Source organism: Hippocampus zosterae, chromosome 4 (genome assembly GCF_025434085.1).
Source record: "Hippocampus zosterae strain Florida chromosome 4, ASM2543408v3, whole genome shotgun sequence".
Taxonomy (NCBI): Eukaryota; Metazoa; Chordata; class Actinopteri; order Syngnathiformes; family Syngnathidae; genus Hippocampus; species Hippocampus zosterae.
The window spans coordinates 8646739-8666089 of NC_067454.1; the positions used below are offsets into that span (position 1 = coordinate 8646739).

The window sequence follows — 19351 nt, forward strand, 5'->3', positions numbered from 1 at the left end:
GAGGAGGCATTACAGATGAGCCAAAGTCAAGGAAACCATCAAAGAATGAAGTTCCCCTCTGAGGAAATTACTTTCTGGGTTCTCCCACATTCCCCCCAAAAAACGCATGGCTGGTTAATTGAAGACTCTAGATTGTCCATAGTTGTGGACGTGAGTATGAATAGTTGTTTTATATGTGACTTGCAGTGGGCTGGTAACCAATCCAGGGTGTATCCCACTCTTGCCCAAAGTCAGCTTGTATATGCTCCAGATAACCTGCTACCATAAGAAGAATATATATTCACTTTGTGGGAAACGGATAGAGGGAAATATCCAAAAATTAAATTGGCCAAATGTGACTATTAAAAAAACAAAATTGACTTCTAAAAAGCTAAATCTCGTCAAACTGTCATGTGTGTCACACGAGACATAATCAAATCATGCGAGATGTCAGCTCGGTGAGCAGCTTAAAGGGTTTACTCAATTTTTTTCCCCTCTCATATTTTTATGCCACCACAGCAGTGCACCAGAAAGGAACAAATGCAACGGTAACCGTAGAACCAGGAATGCTATTCATGGCGATGTAGTAAAGTCTCTTTTGTTGCTGCTCAGTCCAATATGACTAAAGCGACAATGAATCAAAAAGGAAGAACGTAATGTACACTGGGGGCAGCAATGCCGTAGAGTGGTGAGCGTTTCAGCAGTTCGGCGTTTGCACCGCCTCCTGCCTGAAGTCATCTGTGATTGGTTCCAGCTTATCCATGACCATAAAGAGCATAAGTGCTTGAGAAAATGGATGGCGGGATGAATCTTATTAAATGCGCACACATTTGAGGTAGGTCAGTATCCCTAGTATCATGTTCAACTTTTGGAAGTAGTTATTTTTTCTGACTTTGTAGGTAACTTTTTTAAATCAAAGGTTTCATAACTTGGGGACTCTTGTGCTTTGTCCCCCAATCAATAGAAGACCAAACCCACTTTCACCTGAGGCTTTCCATTCACTACAAAAGCAGCGTAAACCGTTTTGTGTGGAGACATTCAAGTGTGTTTTGTTGTTGTGTCAAATGTCCTTAAAGCTGAATGGATCTACAGAGGGGAACTGTAAACGTCAAAGAACACTTTGATTCTGTCCCCGGCCTTTTTACTTCACTGGAAGAGCTCTCGGGGGGGGTTGGAGGCAGGAAGGGTCTTCATTTATTTGACTGAAAGACGTGACTTGGAGTCTGCCTTTGAAAGAACAAACACATTTGACCTTTTGGAGGAAAATTATTAGGTTCACTGTGTTCTTTCAGGAAATCTTTGGTTTTATAGACTGGTTCTTTCTCCAACCAGGGGTCATAGGTTGGACCACAATGCCAGTGAGCATCTGGAGGATACAATGTATGGCCGGACAGAATATTTGATCTGGCCGACCATGCAATTGCTAGAGACAGATACAGGGGGTCCTCAGTTTTTTGACATTTTTGTTATTCTGACATTTTGCATGTAAGAATGCGCTGTCGATGACCAGATTCACAAACCTAAAGACTGAATCACAGTGTCTTCAAACCACTTATAATGCAGCGGAAACTTCATTCATTGAACAACATGTGTATCCTCGAAATGACGTGTGTTGGGACAGTTGCAAACCGAGGACTCGGTGTACAGTGCATCTTTGAAGTTCAAATGCCCCAACAGTTGTACCATTTGCGGTTTTGACTGACATTTTGATACAACCTATTTGTTTTGCTTCTGCTTGAAATGGTAAGAGAACACGCACAAAGAAGCTTGTCCAGTTTTCAGGTGTCCTAATTGATCGTCTGTGCCAGGCTTTCGCCAGAACGACGCCGTGATCAAGTTGTTCAGAACAGCTTTTTTTAATGAAAGTGTAACTTGGCAGGACTTTGGTCACCGACAATTGTGGTTCATCTGAGCCCATGTGTGTGTCGATGCTAGCTCGTTAGCTGCCATATGCTTGCTGCTTGCGCTCAAAGAGTGTTATGTGCATGTATTACGTTTTAGCATTTTCATTTTTATTAGAAGTTGATTATTATACTTGTATGACATCCATCGGTTTTCGATAGCCCTAGTCCACATTAGGGTTGTGGTTGTGATGGAGCCTAGCCATGCTGACTTGACATATACCAGTGAGACAAACAACCCTTCACATGAACAGAGTTATAATTAACTCAAGCGAGGGGCCTGTGCGGATATTCATCCCTGGGACCCCTCGACTTTCAGGCAGACGCGCTAACCACTGGAATACAATACTGCTTGGTTGAATCACCTTTTTTTTCCATGAATGTAGCATATCCTCCATGGAACTGAAAAGAAAAAGGTCCCCACTCATATTCTCAAGTTCTCAATATCAAACATCCACTCGCTTGGACTTGAGTCCGTATGTGCAGCCCAGGAAGAAAGAGTAACGCATTGCAAAAACATCTCCAATTAAATGGAAGTGCCAGAGCCTCATGAATTATAGCACACGCCTTGAGTTTTTTTTTTTCTCTTCCCAATTTGACATCTCCGAATGACTTGGGGCGAACGCGGCGAGGAGAGAGATTGTATTGCTTTCAAGTGAGGGGATCTCGCCACTGCCTTTTGAATTCCCCGGGTAGTAATATGTATGCATGAATTCCATCTGGCTGGATGGGTGACATTTATAACACAACTTAATTATAGAGCTAAAAGCCATCTCTCTATTATTCCTGACAACTCAGGGCTCTATTCAACTCTGGCGGCAAACGCCGAAAGTAGTTTAGAGAATCGATGGAATGGCAAATGTGGGGTGGGTGTGAAACTTGTGACGAGGAGGTTGTGAAAGGCTACCGAGTAGCACGCGTTTAGATCAACATGGCAGTCGGGCTCGTATCGTGGAGAAGACAGCGCAGTTAATTTCAAGGTCAGCCTCATTTGAATTGCACAAGGTCCGGAGCTTGTTGCTGCATGGGTAAAATAAGTTGCGTTTATAATTAATGTGTGGAACAGCGAGAAACTGGACGGGATATGAGTCGTTTTTAAACTTAATAGCTTAACATATGTACTGAGAAGCCTGTCCACCTTCTTGTTCGAATTATGAAACAAACTTCTAGTCGGAATTACGTCTCCGTGTTGCAAAGCTATGAAAGTGATGTTTCATTGAATTGGACTGAGAGGTCCCAAGGACTCACTAGTGATCTACTAGACTTGAAAAGAGGAGTTTGAAGACACAAAGCACAGAAACCTGAATTCTGAATCTTAAGACAATATCCAGGACAGACGAAAACTTCCGAAAGAAGAAACCAAGCTAGGGTCTCGAAATGTTCTCTCTTGACAAGCGCAGCAAGGTAATTTTTTTTGTGCGTTAAAAAATACCTTGCTTTCCTTCACTGTATTTTGTCCAGATCTTGGAAGAAATTCTGTCTCCCTTTATTTGAAGTTTTCATGGTGTTTGATTTCAAAATGCGTATGATGGTATTGGTTGGCAAATAAAGTGAAGCGGTCCCCTGAAAATGTCTCGGCTGTTCACTGAGCTGAAGGACAGGGAAAATATTCAAGTGCTCAAGAGCAAATAAATCTGTTTGCAGTGTAAACTATTCTGTTTTTCTTGAATGAATGATGACGGCTTTATAGTAATGAGCAGCCGGGACTTGTTCACTCTTTGCTTCCACTCTGGAGCTACGTTGCAAAAAAGGATGTCAAAAAATGTCAGCTTCTATAGTTATCACGAATTTCGTCTCGAAACCCACTTTGGGAGATAATCCTTTTGATGCTCAGTGTCTCCCGACATTTGTTGATATCTCATTTAAATTTTCGTCCAACTTTTGAGATGTGTTTTTCCGGAAAATGTGAGCTGAACTTTTGTATGACTTTGGGGCATTCGACATTTCGAGTTTCCACCATCCTCGCTAATGTTCCTTGATTTTGTCGCAGTGGAAGGCAATGGGGGGAGGTAAAGAAGAAGTGTGAGAGAGGTAACGAGTGAGAGACGAATGCCACTTGAGGAAACATATGGCTCACAAAGAGAGAGAGGAAGGCGCGAGGAGGGTGAAAAGGAGCGAAAGTATAGCTCCTGTCGAACACGCCGGCACCGGCCCGATTTCATTTTATGTGCTGTCAATCAGCCCGAGGCGTCTGAGCAGACAGGAAGGAGAAAGGGAGGGGGCATGAAAAGAGTGGAAGCAAGCAGCTGTGGGAGGGGGGCGGGGAGGCAGTGGACGAATGTGGCGGGGGACACAACGAGAAAGAGCTGGTTAATCCCAGTGAAAGCAAGCCATGTAGATGCTGAAAGGCCCGTGGTTCAATACCAGTGAGCCTCTCTCATTGATTTAACAAGAGGACGCATGCATTATCTCGCGGCGATTTGCCGTCACACACATCGTCTAGATGGACGTGTCACAGCTTACAGATGCTTATCGAGCCCTTTGCGCTGGTAGTGCAGTTCACTTCATTTTGGTTTGACAAGTTGTCAAGGGTAGCAAATATTTGAGCATTTGAACATGTGTGGTCGCCTTTGGAGAAAATTAAGAATCAAGCCGATATAAGCCTACCCTACATTTTCATGTAATAAGCCGTGAACATGTTTTCTGCTCTATTGAGAGTGACCGCAGCTAAACTACGAGCCTGGCTGCTTTATTTACTGTATGACATAATGATCGTCTGGGGAGGGATGATGGCGATGCGGGGAACAAACATGCCATGTTTCAGATAACAGGTGTGGGAGGAGGGAGGTGAGCTGCTACATAAGAAATAAGACGCCAGTGTAAATGGTGACGCGGGGAAAAGGAAGGAAGTGTTGGAGCACCGTAACAGCGAGCGAGTGAGCGTCGAGTTGTGTTCCCTCAAGGATGCTCGAGCGGAGGCGGCTGAAGCGAAGCTGGACACGCAGAAAGAATGACAAGGGACCGTATGAGTATGTGTGGGTGTGTGTGTGTGCGCTGACCCTTACTGGCCCCATCAGGACCCCGCAGGACGGTGCACTCCTCGATCTGGCCAAAGGTCTCGAAGAGCCGCCGGACGTCATCCTCGCTCTGCTGCTTGCCGAGCATCCCCACAAACAGCTTCCTGTCTTCTGGATCAGCAGGAGAGGGGGAAAAACAGCAGCTGATGGTTGCGTTCTGCTGAGCCATGATGTGACTGTGAAACACTACTTTCTACTTAAACCCTTAACATTTCTGGTTCGGGCCCACCGTGCTCCTAGTCAGTAAAAAAATAAATTAATTAATAAAATAAGATTGTCTGGAGCCCTGCAATATGAATTTAATTTTGAATGCTCCCCGAATCATATTATGATCAACATAATATGATCAGATTGAGCAATTACAATCCACAAATGGAGAACTTTGTGGGCAAGTGGCAACTTTGGAAAAGTTCTCGCCAACAAATGAAACGAGTCAATTAGAGTGCAAGAAAGGATAATCACTGCGCGATTGGAATTTGCAGGGCGCTGCACGGGAATGATGAATATTGTTCTTTTGTTATTGCGGATAATTATGAGCACGGTTCATAACAATAGCGACTAAGTCGAAGAGAGAGTGTGTTCTGTGAGCGCGTCCTGAGTCTATTCATTTTTTTTTCTAAGAATTACATTGATCACAAGCACAGAGATGCATCTGTTTTTTTAAGTAAAAAGCAAACTACATTATAAATTGAATCCAGCTTGTTAATAAATGTGTTCTTTTCAAGAGCAAGGTAAAAGTTGCACTCCACTGTCATTTTGAACAGTATAGAAAAGATGAATTCTCCCAATCTATCCTCCTGGTATAGACAGAGCATTCATCTTATTTTACATCTTTTCCATTATTCATATCCAATTCAGCATGTGTTGTGGAGTAAAATGGTTACAAACAAGAGCCCGTCCTCTGCTCTGATAGAAAGTGGCAGCGAGAGGAAGAGAACTTGATTGGAAATGACACTGTTGATCTTCCACGTGAGTCATTTCACTGGTGTGGAGTGCGGAGGTGTGGCGGTGGTGGGGAGGTGAGGATGGCGAGAGCATCACCTGGACTTCAACAGATGTGACGCCTCCTGTACCTGCCAGGCCCCATTAGATGCATCTGGTCTAAAAATAAAGCAGCGGGGGCCGTTCCAAATCGGATCCTATTTCATGTCTGTAAAGTTCAGATGAGACGCGTGCGGACGACCCGCTTGGCCACACAAATGACCACCTGCATAATCAATAAGGCTTCAGTGCCCTGGGCTCTACTGCTGCAGCTGTAATCCTGGTGTCTTGCTGGGTTTTTCTCGACATGGATTGCATCGCTAGGGTCTTTTTATCGAGTGAAAACATATGCAAAAAGTTGATTTTTATTTTTGAAAGCAGTAAAAAAAAAAAAAATTACAGCGACAACTGAGGTGCAGCTTGGGGGTCAGTGTAAACAATTTTGTACTGCAGCAGGTCATAAACTCCTTTATGATTATCGTTTAGTTTTGATGTAATAAAAGGGGCATGGCCCCTTTCAGGGATGTTGAAGTTTTTACATGAACGTGTGCACTGTTTGTCGAAAGTGGCTTTGAATATTCACCCCCATGAACAGGTCATGGGAAGAGAAAGCATGTGTGGGGGCGGTGAAAACTAGCCCCACTCTTGTTTTACAGTGTGACGAAAATGGAGAAAAGCTCTCAAACGGACAGGAATTGTTTAAATTCACACTTGAGGGTTGGGAATGCACTCCAGAGAACTATGTTTATAAAAGCAATTAAAAACTACATTTTCCATAAAATGTCCCTTTTAAATTTGAGTCGATCAAGGAAATGTAGTCAAATGTTTACCCCTGGACATTCAGCTTGAACATGTGCTCGGGGAAATTAAGCTGACCTCTGTTCAAGGAAGTGAAGAGGAACATGTGAAGGAAGGCCACAGCCTGTCCAGAGCACGTGTGACCTAATTTGTCGTGAAGGCCCCTCTATCTTTCAGATTTCCACTGAGGGGTCCCTGTTAAATGGGCAGAGTGCAGCTTTACAGGCTCCCCTACTGTGTGTTAATGTTGTGGGACCAAAAAAAAAAAAGTCTCATCTTGGTCCTGGCCCGAGGAGATCTAATGGTGGCTTTACAAGGCTAATTAACAAGCCATGAGCGAGGTAATGAACTTTCCAAATGTGCTGGCAAACGCAAAAATAAATGACACCCCTGCGATGGCATTAAAGGAAGTGTGAGTGTACTTCAGTGCCGTCCTCCGGGAGAGCAGAATGAATTTGGTGCTTGCTATCTTTTCATTGCCTGACCTGAGAGAGTCTCCGCCGGCCAGCCGCCTGCCCTGGCCCCGAGTATTGATTGCTATTAATTAGTCCTCTTTGCACCTGTCTCCGAAGCTGCTCGCGCTGGATTTTTACAAGTTCAACCCCCCACAACCACATCTCTCAGGGCCACTTCCACACTTGGAAATTGGTGTTTTATGAATATGACTATCATGTAACGCAACCTCTGTGACACCGCGACTTCAGAACGCAATCCATTCAAAGTGAAGAGGTACGAAAAAACAAAGAGCCCTTAAGTGCGCTCGTATATTTGCATTAAGAGGCCGTTCATATAGAAGCAACATGGAATAATAAAAAAAAAAAAACTGAGAAAACACAAACACCTTGGGTTCAATGTGTATGTAGAGGTGTACAACAAGGATCGTAGGAAAACCGATCATTTTGTATGGTTTGGAGACGGTAGCAATAACCAGAATGCAAAAGAATGAGCTGCAGTGACGATTGAAAATGAGGAGATTCTCTTTGGGAGTGATGGGGAATGGACAAGATGAGGGATGAGCTCAACAGAGGTACGGCACGGATTGGAAGGTTTGGAGACAAAGCAAGAGAGGGCAAATATGGATGCTTAAGACATGCATAGGAGAGACAAAGGGCATATCGGAAGAAGGATGCGAGAAATGGAGTCGACAGGTCGAAGGCAAAGAGGAGATTTATGGTTGTGGTGAGCAAGTGAAGACTTGCAGCTCGTTGGACAAGACATGGCGATGTCTTTGATTTGCTATTTGACCCCTGAATAGGGAAAAGCCAAGCAGAGTTATAACTGTCCTAATCCGTGAAGTATTTTGATGAAAGCTTTGATGAAAATCAGACATGTTATGAAAACACCTGTGAACTATTATAAATAGTGACCGACTGCTGCAATGTCTCCCCTAAGCTATGCGCATACAAATGGGTATCAGAAAAGTTACCAGGATACTACAGTCATCCGACAGTCGCTTGTCTCCAGGATGCCTTGTCATTCCGTACCGCAGGGATTCCATCATTCCATCCCCGTGGTATATTAAAAACTAATAGATTTTTCACACGAGCCATGTGCTCCCAAGATTGATGCTTCTCTCAACACAACACTCCGCTCGCATCATATCATTCTCTTTCTCCTGTATTGCCATCCTTTGACTTTCTCTTCTGTCTCTAGCCAAATAATTTGTTGCTATAAAGCTTCTATTTCGATTTTGTTTCTTTGGTAATCATGTTTTTGTTTTTTGTTTTTTTTTAATATATAAAAGAATGACTTTGCTGCTCCTGTGCCGTGGTAAATATCTTTTGTTTTCACCATTTCATCCCATCATGCCTGCTGGCTATTGTCAGAGGAGGCTTGGTAGTAGCAAGTGCTCACAAAGCATGGACAGCTGCACCCAACAATAAAAGATGCCTACCAGGCCGCCGGGTGCATTTCAGATGCGGCGTAATGTCCCAGGCAGCACAACAGAGAAGTTGCACTTCTTATGGACTCATTAGCAAAGAATGATTTTGCTTTATTTATTTATTTCATACCCCCCTCCCCCCCGGTGTGCTTCCGAGGCTTGCCACTGGACACACTCGCTCATGAAGGTACACAGAATGGCTCGATAAAATGTTAAAATGTGTGGGGGGTGTTTTTTGTTTTGTGTTGGGCTTTGTTTCGCATCATCAACTCAGTGTCCCAATTGCGTGATAGTTATGGGAATCAGTTTGGAAGTAAATCGCGCCATTTGCTTTTTGGTCTAATCCATTGTGAGGCTTGGGGGGTAATGAGCATTCCTTCCACTTCCACGTCGTGAAAAAAAAAAAGCCTTCAACTGAACTTTTGTTCAATCTTATTAATCTTTTTCAATGGAAGACCAAAACACTCTAAAATAGCGTGCTTTCTAAAATATAAAGATAAATAGAGAGTCTTGTTTTACTTTGAGTGGTTATGAAAATGCTTTCGCATATGTAAGCTCTGTATTTTGTAAGGGCAACGCAGGATGAGCTTGAAGTGCTTTTTGCTTTTGTGGGGAACGTTGGTTGTGTTTTATTTACGGTTCAAACTGTCTAAAGGCATATTTATATTTGTGGTGAGTTCATCAATGGAGGTTTGTTTCGATCTGAGGCCGGGCTTCGTCCATATGATGTGAATAACATATTAGTTACTGTGTTTCATAAGATCCTTGGCAGATTCAGATTTTTTTTTTAAATGGGAGTGATGGTTTTGACTACGACTCCAAAAAGTTCCTCACAAAACTTCCAAAGTCGAACTGTCGTCATGCATGAGGCGTATCTCAAACCTTGAGCAAATCCCACGAGACTTTAGCATACCGCGTGAGACTTCGGATGAGTGAGCCTCAAAGGGATTTTGAAGGCTACTTTCTTTGGGGGGAGATTTGTGTGTCAATGTGTGTATGTGTGTGTGATGCCACCACAAAAGTTTACCAATGATGGAGATGAACAAAACTACAATTAAAACTCTGTCCTAGCTGCTTAGTCAATATCAATAAGCAAAAGTAATGTCATGTTTTTTTTTTTAATTTGAGTTATTTTATCCGTCTTTTCCCTCCTTTTTATACTTGTGTCACGGTCCTCAATGTTAAATTGTTGCTTACAACACTTTCCATTATTTTCAATGGGTAAAAAATGGACTAAATAGACGTAAATTGGATGTTGACTAGCATCTAGTCGATCTGAAGGTCACAACAATTTTTTTAAAATTCGATGTTGCGATGGTTGCTTTCTTGAATGAGCAATCTTCCAGATACATTTCTCTAGAGGTGTTCTCATCAATGAGGTTGTTAGATGGGAAAAGCAGCCTCGGAACACATCAAGCCAAATGAAACCTTTCCATTGGAGGGAATCATTATTTTTCATTTTCATAATTATTCACGCTTGATGGAGTTGTGAATCCCTCTTGTTGAATGTTGTTCCTTTGCCAACTTGCCAGGAGTTGAATGCATATAAGATGTTATTAAATGCCTGATTCAACTGCAGTATTGAAATTAATTGGTTGAATATAAGCGCAATGAGAGTAACATCCTGCTGAGTGCTCTGGCGTTTCATTGTGGACACAGAATGGAAATGGGATGAAAACAAACATATCAATTGTCAGTGTTCTGATGCAACAAAAGGTTGTTTACATGTAAATGCGTAACTCTTACAACTCGCGCTGACACGCTCGTATACTGTCGGGTGCCTGAAGCCCTCTGGACTGCATGCAAAACAGTTGGGGGGAAACCGAGGAAGAACTGCCTGTTGCATTTTATTTTATTTTTTGTCCCAATGCTCTCGCGCAAAGCTCCATCAATAAATGTTAAACAAACCTTTAATTGATGTCCTGCAATCCCGGATTTGTTCTGCTCATACGCAAAACTGCCAACCGCAGTAGAGTTTTTGCTGGGCGGTAGTGTCGGGGCACAGAGGGGTATTTTGGCTTCATTTGCATGTAAAGTGGTACACAGTCCTCTGACGGCATGAGGTGCCTAAAGACAGCCGCTCCCGTGTGGCCTGCCAGACTGCGCCAGCCAGCAGGCCCTCACTTATCCCATGCCTGCTGGGCTTGGCTATGACAGCACACTGCGCGACATCTTAAGGTCCTGTCAATCTGCAGACTGTCCCGTCTGGGGTCATTCTTCTGAAGAACAGGATGGCAAGGACAAACGTGAACCATTCACAGAAACTCCCATTCGGATAGACACACCAAAAGGCATGGAAATATTCAAAAGACTCACACTCGCACCACTGGGAATAGAATTCAGGAGCCGCCAAGCTCCCGGCATTGTCGAAGCATCCAATAAAGCCAAAGGATGGGGGAGCTAATAAACAATGAGGACAAACATCCATCCATTTTCAATACCGCTCATCCTGTTCGGGTTTATGGTAGGGCTGGAAGGCTTTTCTAGTCGACTTATGCCACATTTTCATCACGTAGTACCAGACATTGGTTTTCCGCTTCAAACCAGTGTCATAACCAACTTAAAAAGAAGAAACGTGGAACCCAAGAGTAGAATAAGGACGGCAAGAAATCAGCAAAGTGAAGACCGTGGAGTATAAAATACAAAAGTTTCCCGGGATAAGTGCTTTCACCGTTTCATCAGGGAAAATCGTGTCAGTGACAAGAGAAGCCTTGTCGAGTTGATGATACCTCTGACTCATCAGCAGTCAATCACGGGTGGTCATGAATGGCATGCACAGTGAACTGTGCAGGATTTGAATCGATTCATTACATTAGGCCCACAGGTAGAACAATGGTAGACAGACAGCAGGGATGGCAGCACACTGAGAACCGAAAAATATATATTGATGGATGTTTCAGAACCTTTATCGGCATCCTCGCAAGTAGATGCTGTTGCCGGCTGACCCATCATCATAGAGCTTTCTCCTAACTGACAGTAGTGGCGAACGAAGTGGGACTCCGGCTCAGAGATTGTGTTTAGATAATGGGCATCTCCAATCATGGATAATCTGGCTTCAATCTTTTCTTCACAGACAAGGTCAGAGGGAGAACATTCCCGGGCGAAGAGATAGGGAATGGGGGCGGCCACAGATGATTTACTACTGAGATTCACTCAGCTGCTTCGATCACTCTCCGTTAACTTTTTCATCCTGTTGTCGTTGGCCCTTTTGCTCATTCCGCCTTCTATCTCTCAAATTCCTCCATGGGCCCGGTACGCCTCGCTATCGCTTTCTTCATCTTTCTCCTCGCATCGGCGTACCAATGAGATGGCATAAGAAGAAAGCCAATCGCGAGAGAGAGAGGGGCAGAGTGTAAAGAGGAATTGACATTTTCTGATTCTTGCCCCATTTTGGAATGAAGGAAATTGCCAAGGCTTTTGAATGGAGACGTATAGCGTGTCCGTTCCATGGGCTGTCAACAGGGCAAGCGAGTCGAGATTCCATTCTTCACTTATTCCTATCAGAAGAAAATTGATAGAAGTGCACTATACACTATAAGAATATATGAAGCGCTGCTTCCATGATTCTTTCTATATCAATAATCCATGGACAAAAATGAAAAATGAGCCATTAGTTCTGACTGGTTTCAGTGGCGGGACCCTTCCAAAGACCCATTTTATCTGTGTTCTGGAGAAAACACCTTTAAAAGTTGTGGCCAAAACTTCTGAGACTCATGTTTTACATCCATCCATACATCCATTTGGTAATGCGCTTACCCTCACAAGGGTCCCGGGCATGCTGGGGCCGGTCCTATACATCGTGCCACCCTGACATTTTACAGTTACAATCAATTTTGATTGCATATCCTTGGGAGGATGCAATTCCCTGTATTGGGATACATCTAATGTCTGCAATGGCGGCCAGGCCTTGGTTTTCTGCCCTTTTAGCATTACTTGTCCTCCGAATGCCTCCCGATCAGACGGAACAAGATCAGACAAAGAAGAGCCTTCACAAAAGAGGATCTTCTGCACCCACAAAATGGAAGGATAGAAGCGACTTCCTACTGAAGTGCAAATGTCCCAAGTGACAATTGAATGGCTCCCACGAGTAATTATACCTGACCGGTCCTTCCACAAATGAATCCTGTGCTTCCTCATCTTTCTCTTAGTCACCCCGAGCTGTCTATTTCCCTTTAACTGCACAGCTTCATAGTAAATCTCATTTCATTGTCAGCCATGACTGTGGTTTACTTCCCTTGCTGGGCGGCCGACTTCCTGTTGCCATTAAAGCTCAATATCTCTGCTGGGGCCTGTCTGCTTGGTCTTATTTCAATCCGTTCTGTTGCCGAGCCTGTCCACCCATATAGAAACTTCATCTAACAGACGAGTGGCGGCTGTGCCAGCCTAAGAGCCGTCTGTATTTCATTCACACTGCCTGTTGGTCTCCGTTCCCTTTCGGTGAAAGAGGAGTAGTAATTGATATTGGGACGCATCCATCCTCCCCTCTTAAGCCTAGAGATCTAATATATCTTGGTGAGAATGCCAATTGGCTCTCACACAAGGCCTGTCGGTCAGACTTTGCCCGTTTTTAGATGTCCATTAATTAAAAGTGCCACCATGACAAAAAATAAGACCGACTTTGTGGGTGTGCACGGCAATGGAAATGAGCCATCTGATTCACACTTGGGGCAGATAAATCACCAACGTGGCTCACTCTGATCCCATCCGAAGCGCCACCGAGAAATTCAAGCAGACGCTGACTGGTTCAATTAGAGCCAATTCCACCCAGTGTGCACATTTAACTGGCTTCATCTGCATTAACCTCCTGTGATGGTAGTCATGGAATTCATGCAGTCAGTCATCCTACCATCGTGTCTTATTGTGACACTGCACTTAATGTGAGAGGATCTGTGGGGATTTTTTTCACGAGGTGTTTATTTAAACTTTGAATGCACATATAAATGTTAAGTTCAGTCACATCTGCAGAAATTTGGGGCTTCCGTGTTTAGATGGTCTCAACATATATTGTTTCAAAGTTACAAGCATTACCCAGTGGACTAGTTGGTGTAGTGGCCATTTGTTTGCTTCTATATTTAACACACTGTAAATAGGTTCTGTCATGGTGTTTTTACAGCTGCTAATGTCAGTTAGTATGTGACAAATTCATTGTTTTAGCGTAGGAAAATGACGACTATTGTTCACAGAATGCAGTTTACAGAATTTTGGGGGATCTGATTCGGACTGTGTGTTAGTAGTATGCCGTGTCATATGATACCACTTGATAATCACAAAATAAACCACACTTGAATTTTTTCAAAGTGTTTGAAAATGTGTCAAAGCATGTCTCTTTAAATTAGTGATATAAATCACATTGCCGGTCAGTGTGATTTCAGGCTAATATGAAAGTTGATCTGATTCTGAATAACTTCAAGCATTTACCATTTAAAGGGGGTGCCAAAAGGTCCATTTATTGCTGCTTGAGTGCACCTGCCGAAACTTGGCGATTCAGAATAGGGCATGATGTCGGGGGGTGGGGGTGTATTTCATTGTTTTTTTTAGAAGTGCGGTAGGAAGAGGAATAGGGAATGACAAAATCTAATCTCCTATTTTATTCAAAGCGATCAGCCCTCCCTCAACACACCAACCCCCAATTCAATAATACATCTCAAGGTAGCGTGTTCATCTTGTCAAACTCAGTGGTTTTCTTTTTTTTTTCTTTTTTTTTTTTGGGTCCGAGTTTGTTTGGCTTCTTTTTCCCTGAAGCCTCATGCAGAAGGTTCAGAGTGTCTACTTATTGTTCGCCATCCTCTTTCGTCTTTCCGCCGTGTTCCTCTCACTTGTCTTTGACCTGCTCGCAGTGACTGTGAACCGCGACAGCCCCCTTTTTGCTGGCACAGATGGGAAGTCAATAGAAGCAAGTGACCTATATTACGGACCGCGCTGCTAACTCCCAGCGCGTCTCAAGCAAGAGGAGAATATGAAGGATTGTGCTTGTACCACTGTGCAATGTGGGTCTGTTGTTGTTGTATTTTTTGTTTTTTTTAAAGGTTACTTACCTCCCCGTCCTTCGCTGTCTGCTGGCTTCACCTGGATGGGTCGATTCATCTGGAGAGAGAAAAAAAAAAGTGTGGTTAGCGTACAACAATGGGGCTAACTTAATTCATCAAGAGGTTGAAGATGTGAATAGGCCCTGGTGTGTAATGAGTGCTTTGTGAGCTCAACACAAAAATCCCAGCCAGTGGGTATAATTAATGCAGGGTGCCGCCTCCAGAGATGCCCGAATTCCCCTCACAGTTCAGCAGAGTTCGCACTTTTCAATGACGGCGCCACACCGGGTGTCAGATGGCACTCGGAGATTAATGCTATTACATCAGCCACTCCCCACACCTCCAGGCAGAGGTCCTTTCTTTCCTGCCCCTCACTCTTCCTGTTCTCGCACGGCTCCAGACTCCCAGTCACCAGCTCGTCCCTGGCCCTCAGCGATTCCCCCCCTTTTCCCTGCCATCATCCGTTCCTCCTTCCTGCCCTGAATCGCTGCCAGTATGCCACCACTCTGGTCAGCCCAACCCCTTCATGGATAGCTCTTACAAATTTAACCATAGAAATCAATAGACAACATTTGAAGATCCATTTCGTTTGGGAAAATGTGGCCGTGTAAAGATGAAAAACAACTGCTTTTGAAAAATCCTCCCATTGGCTTTTGTGCTCATGTTAGTCGTTTCATCTTGAGTCACTCCCAAGAGTTTGGATGTGGAAGCAGAAAAGCACTTAAGGTCTGCTTTTCCCTCCCTTAGCTGGAGTTTTTCTTGCAGTCCCTTGCTTATCCAGGTCACATGCATCATATTCTGGTGGGGGGATTTTTGTCACATGTGGGCCCATCTCGGCAACTACATGTGAACAGCACAAGGCGCTGCCCGCTCAGATCACTCAACTCGGGCAGCACGGTGGGTGTCTGGCCTCGAGGCAGTGCAACACTTGACAGTAGTTGACATGAGCCGGGACCGTAGAGCTAAAAATAGAGCCAAGTCTGGTGGGCATGTATAGACCATCAAATACACAGAGACACCCGAGGACACAATGTACTCGTCCGGCAATGTGCTGCGACACTGGAACAAAATGCATTGCCCCGATGCATAGATGAAGGCGTGAAGGCACTTATAAACAGCTATACATGCTACTGATGACTAGCTTCATTCAAAGTTGATAAGCATCCAAGTCATCCGAGTCCAGCTCGACTTGCTGTTCATAAATTATGTTTCCTGAAAACCAGTTACTAGTGATTGCTAAAAGTCTGTCATAACAACCTCTGTCAGATTTGAAAAAGCAGACACATCCGGTTGCTGTGCTTTCAGTCTGGACGCTGACGCACAGTCTACACTTTGGTGCACCAGTCCCTTTTCTTCCTCACTCTAGTTTCCTCTCAAATAAATATGTTCAAATAAATTATCTGCTATTTTGATGTTTAAAAAAAAAAAAAAAAACGCATGCAACCCAGGCAAGTAGAGAGTATCGCTAAGCCGTTCGTTTGCAGTAGTAAAGGTCCAATAGTCAATTTCAGAAGATACCAATCACCTTCGAGTTGCATTACATTGTGGGATAGCAGATACACACATACAAAAAGAAAACAAACAAAAAAACTGTACTTTGATTGCACATGATTAAAATGCGGCTGGAAAATATTCCCTCCTTACCCAAATGGCGTAACTTCAGATGACTTTTTTTCAATTTTATCCTTAGACAAACAATAAGCCAGATGCTTTTTGACAAAGTTTTACTTGGTTGGCATATCACATGCAGAATACACACAAAAAATGCCTTAGTCATCCAGGGTTAAGTAGTATTCAATAGATTCAAAAAAACAAATGCGTTTCTTTGCGTCTTGGATAAAGACTGTTTTTGGATGCAAGCGCCGTGCATCAGGACTAATGTAGGTCAGTTGTAGCATTGTCAGTGTTAAATGTTATGTCCTTGCTTCAAATGCGGAAGTGTCACAGTTGGTCTGGCATAAGGGGCAAAGTCTGAAGTCCCTAAGATCTCTCCGCTTGCTGATCAGTCAGCTTGTGGGACTTTTAAACGGCAAGAAGCTTCCAAAGAGACTCAAACGGCAATTGGGCAAGAAGCTTCATTAGTGGCCTTGAGCCCCGCCACCCTGAAGCAAGTCATTAGTCGTACCAAAAGTACACTTGGGGTTGCTAGGCAACAGAGTGGAGGGTTCCCGGCAGGCAGACGAAGCGAGCTGGCCCGTCAGTCCGCCGGCAGTCTGCCAACCAATTGGCACTTCTTTCTTTTTTCCTTTTTTGTTTCTCGGCTCGGTCCAAGGAGGTCAGAGCGAGAGTGAGCAAGAAGGATTCAGTAAACTCCCACACCTTTCAGCACGTCCTACTTTCCTGTCCCTTTTCACTGACTTTGACCAGGAATTTCCAGAGAAAGTATGTTACTGCAACTTCTGGGCCAACTATTGAGTCATTACTAGCATGCACCTGCTTATGGCACCAGCTAAGTCCTCTTAAATTGCCCCCTCGCAAAATGTACACATTTATTATTTTTTTTAAGAAATCTGTACCCCCCCCCCTGCACCCTCATTCTCTCTTACAACGGCACAAAAAGTCTTTGGGCTCAATAACAGCAGGTGGTTTAGGTGACATTTTAATCCTTTATTACGGCGTGCAGTATTAGCCAACAGATCAAGGCTGAGTTAATTATATGAATTCATCAGAGGCTGGGCAAAGAGGCAGCCTGCCTTCCCCTTGGGCCAAGCATCCACCAACCACCAACCCTTTTGCTCACACAAAATGAAGATGAGTCTCATTTGGTCTATCCGGGGTAGCAGGCTAATGAGGAGTTTAGTGTCGCAACGCTGTTTTAAAAGATTTACACAACATGGTTCAAGTTCCAATTTTTGTTCCTCCATGTTCCGCAATTCATATATGGGCCATAATTGGGGCAAAAAAACATCATGTCAGATATACCCCCAAAATATGTGTGTAAACACACCGATCACATTGGAGTTGGTGCACCCGCACTACCTCGCACACAGACGGGGGGGGAAAAAAAACAGTTGCAAAGGCATAATTACTATAACACACCACCATTACACTATTGATCTCATGTACCCCGAACAGGGCCACCCAGGAGCAGTTTCGCAATCTCTGGCCTACATTAAACATTTCCATTGTTTATTTTTGCTTACTTCTGTGTTATCGCTGCAAAATATTGACATGTGTATCCGTTATGGCTTGGCGATATATTCTTATCATACCAATATCTACATATGAACATTCAACATGTTAACATTGAAAATAATTACCGGTACAATATCAGTCGTGCGCTTTCCACACTTGAGCTGAAGGAACAGCTCAGGTTAACCAGTCACTGTTGGACAGCTGAAACCAGCCAATCACAATAATCGGATGATGGGATGGAGGATGTGATAGATGCACAGAAGAATCACAAACGCAGAGGCACACTTGAGGAATCCATTTCTGTCTCATAAGGAAGGGATAAAGTCCTGCGTTGTCAAGCCATGGAAATACAGTACATACGGAACAGATGCACTGTATTTTACACCAGTACTGAACCATATTTTATAATTACATATGTACCAGTGGATAAAAGACAGGAGGATCGAAGCTGGCACATTAAGTGTGTCATCTTAAACTCTCTTACCCTGCATTGGTACATTTCACACAGCTGTGAAAGATGCACATAAAAGTCAAAGGTCAAGCCATGAAAAAGCCATCTTGGGTGGCCATTTTGAATTTGCATAATTTACAAGTAGCCTCATCAGCCGCGGCTTAAGTTCGACCCTTGGCCGTGGCTTTTTGCCTTTGCCTTTCACAAAGCTGCAGTTGTGTCTCTGTAGGTGTGACATTTGGGTTATAGCTTTCATCCACACATTCAGTGTGAAAGGGGGTTAAAAATCTGATACCGGTAATAGATCAAACTAAAGCATTTAGCAGTGTAAATCCAGCCTCAATAAAACAATTTCTAGCGTTTTCCCATTGGGCCTATACAAAATAAGTTGCCTCAATATTTGGAAGAAGACGTTGGGCTTATTCATCCGGCAGACGTCTGGCTGCAGGGGATAGAAGCCCCCACAACAAAACACCCCAGTTCCCCATCCACGTCTTGCTTTGTATTTCTCTCAGAGTGCCCTTTTGGCCTCCAAAACCAATATGCTTCCCTCCGTAGCCCCTTTAATGGCTTGATCAATGCTGACAAATAGGCAGCTCATGCTGTCCTGCCTGGGAACTCTCAGCGCTGCGCCTACGCAGGCGCACTTAGAGAGCCCATCTCTCGTTCTCCTCATCCCTGCCATTTTTTTTCTTTTTTTTTCTTACATCCAACCCTCTCCTACATTTCCCCTCCTTCATGCTCTATTTGCTTTATGTCTATACATTCACTTTTTGTCTTTTTCTTCTCCCCTCTGCGGCGTCGAATCTATATTTTTCATTATTTTATGATGAATAAAAGTGTCCTTAAGACATGGAGGGTTGGAAAAGCAATAGTGTGGAACAGCGGAGCTTGCTTGCATTGTTCCACTGAAGGACTTCTACTCTATGGGCATGAGTGTGAGTTTGCATGCCCATGCCTCGGTCTTAATGTGTCTGATTGATGACAAGTGCAGCATAGACGAAGCGAGACGAGGTCAGTGCTGGCCTTTGACCACACTTGACCATGTTTTGTCTAAAGGGATATTTAAAGTAAACAAAGATAGGTGTGTGCATGTGTCTGTCCTGTCTATCTATCCATCCATCCATCCATACAGACAGACACACTCGTTACATCCCGCCCCCGGGCATAGCTAGTTCCAC

General features: G+C 43.8%; 2 protein-coding genes across 2 annotated transcripts in view; one reads left to right on the top strand and one right to left on the bottom strand.

The window, feature by feature from the left end:
- pkma (pyruvate kinase M1/2a) overlaps nucleotides 1-19351 on the top strand; it is a 323744-nt gene that overhangs the window by 139610 nt on the left and 164783 nt on the right. The gene's annotated exons all lie outside the window — the stretch shown is intronic.
- The window catches only part of celf6 (CUGBP Elav-like family member 6), a 149320-nt gene that overhangs the window by 35996 nt on the left and 93973 nt on the right, over nucleotides 1-19351 (bottom strand). Inside the window, 2 exon segments of the mRNA XM_052064364.1 lie at nucleotides 4880-5008; nucleotides 14594-14642. Coding sequence (XP_051920324.1) covers nucleotides 4880-5008; nucleotides 14594-14642 — 178 coding nt within the window.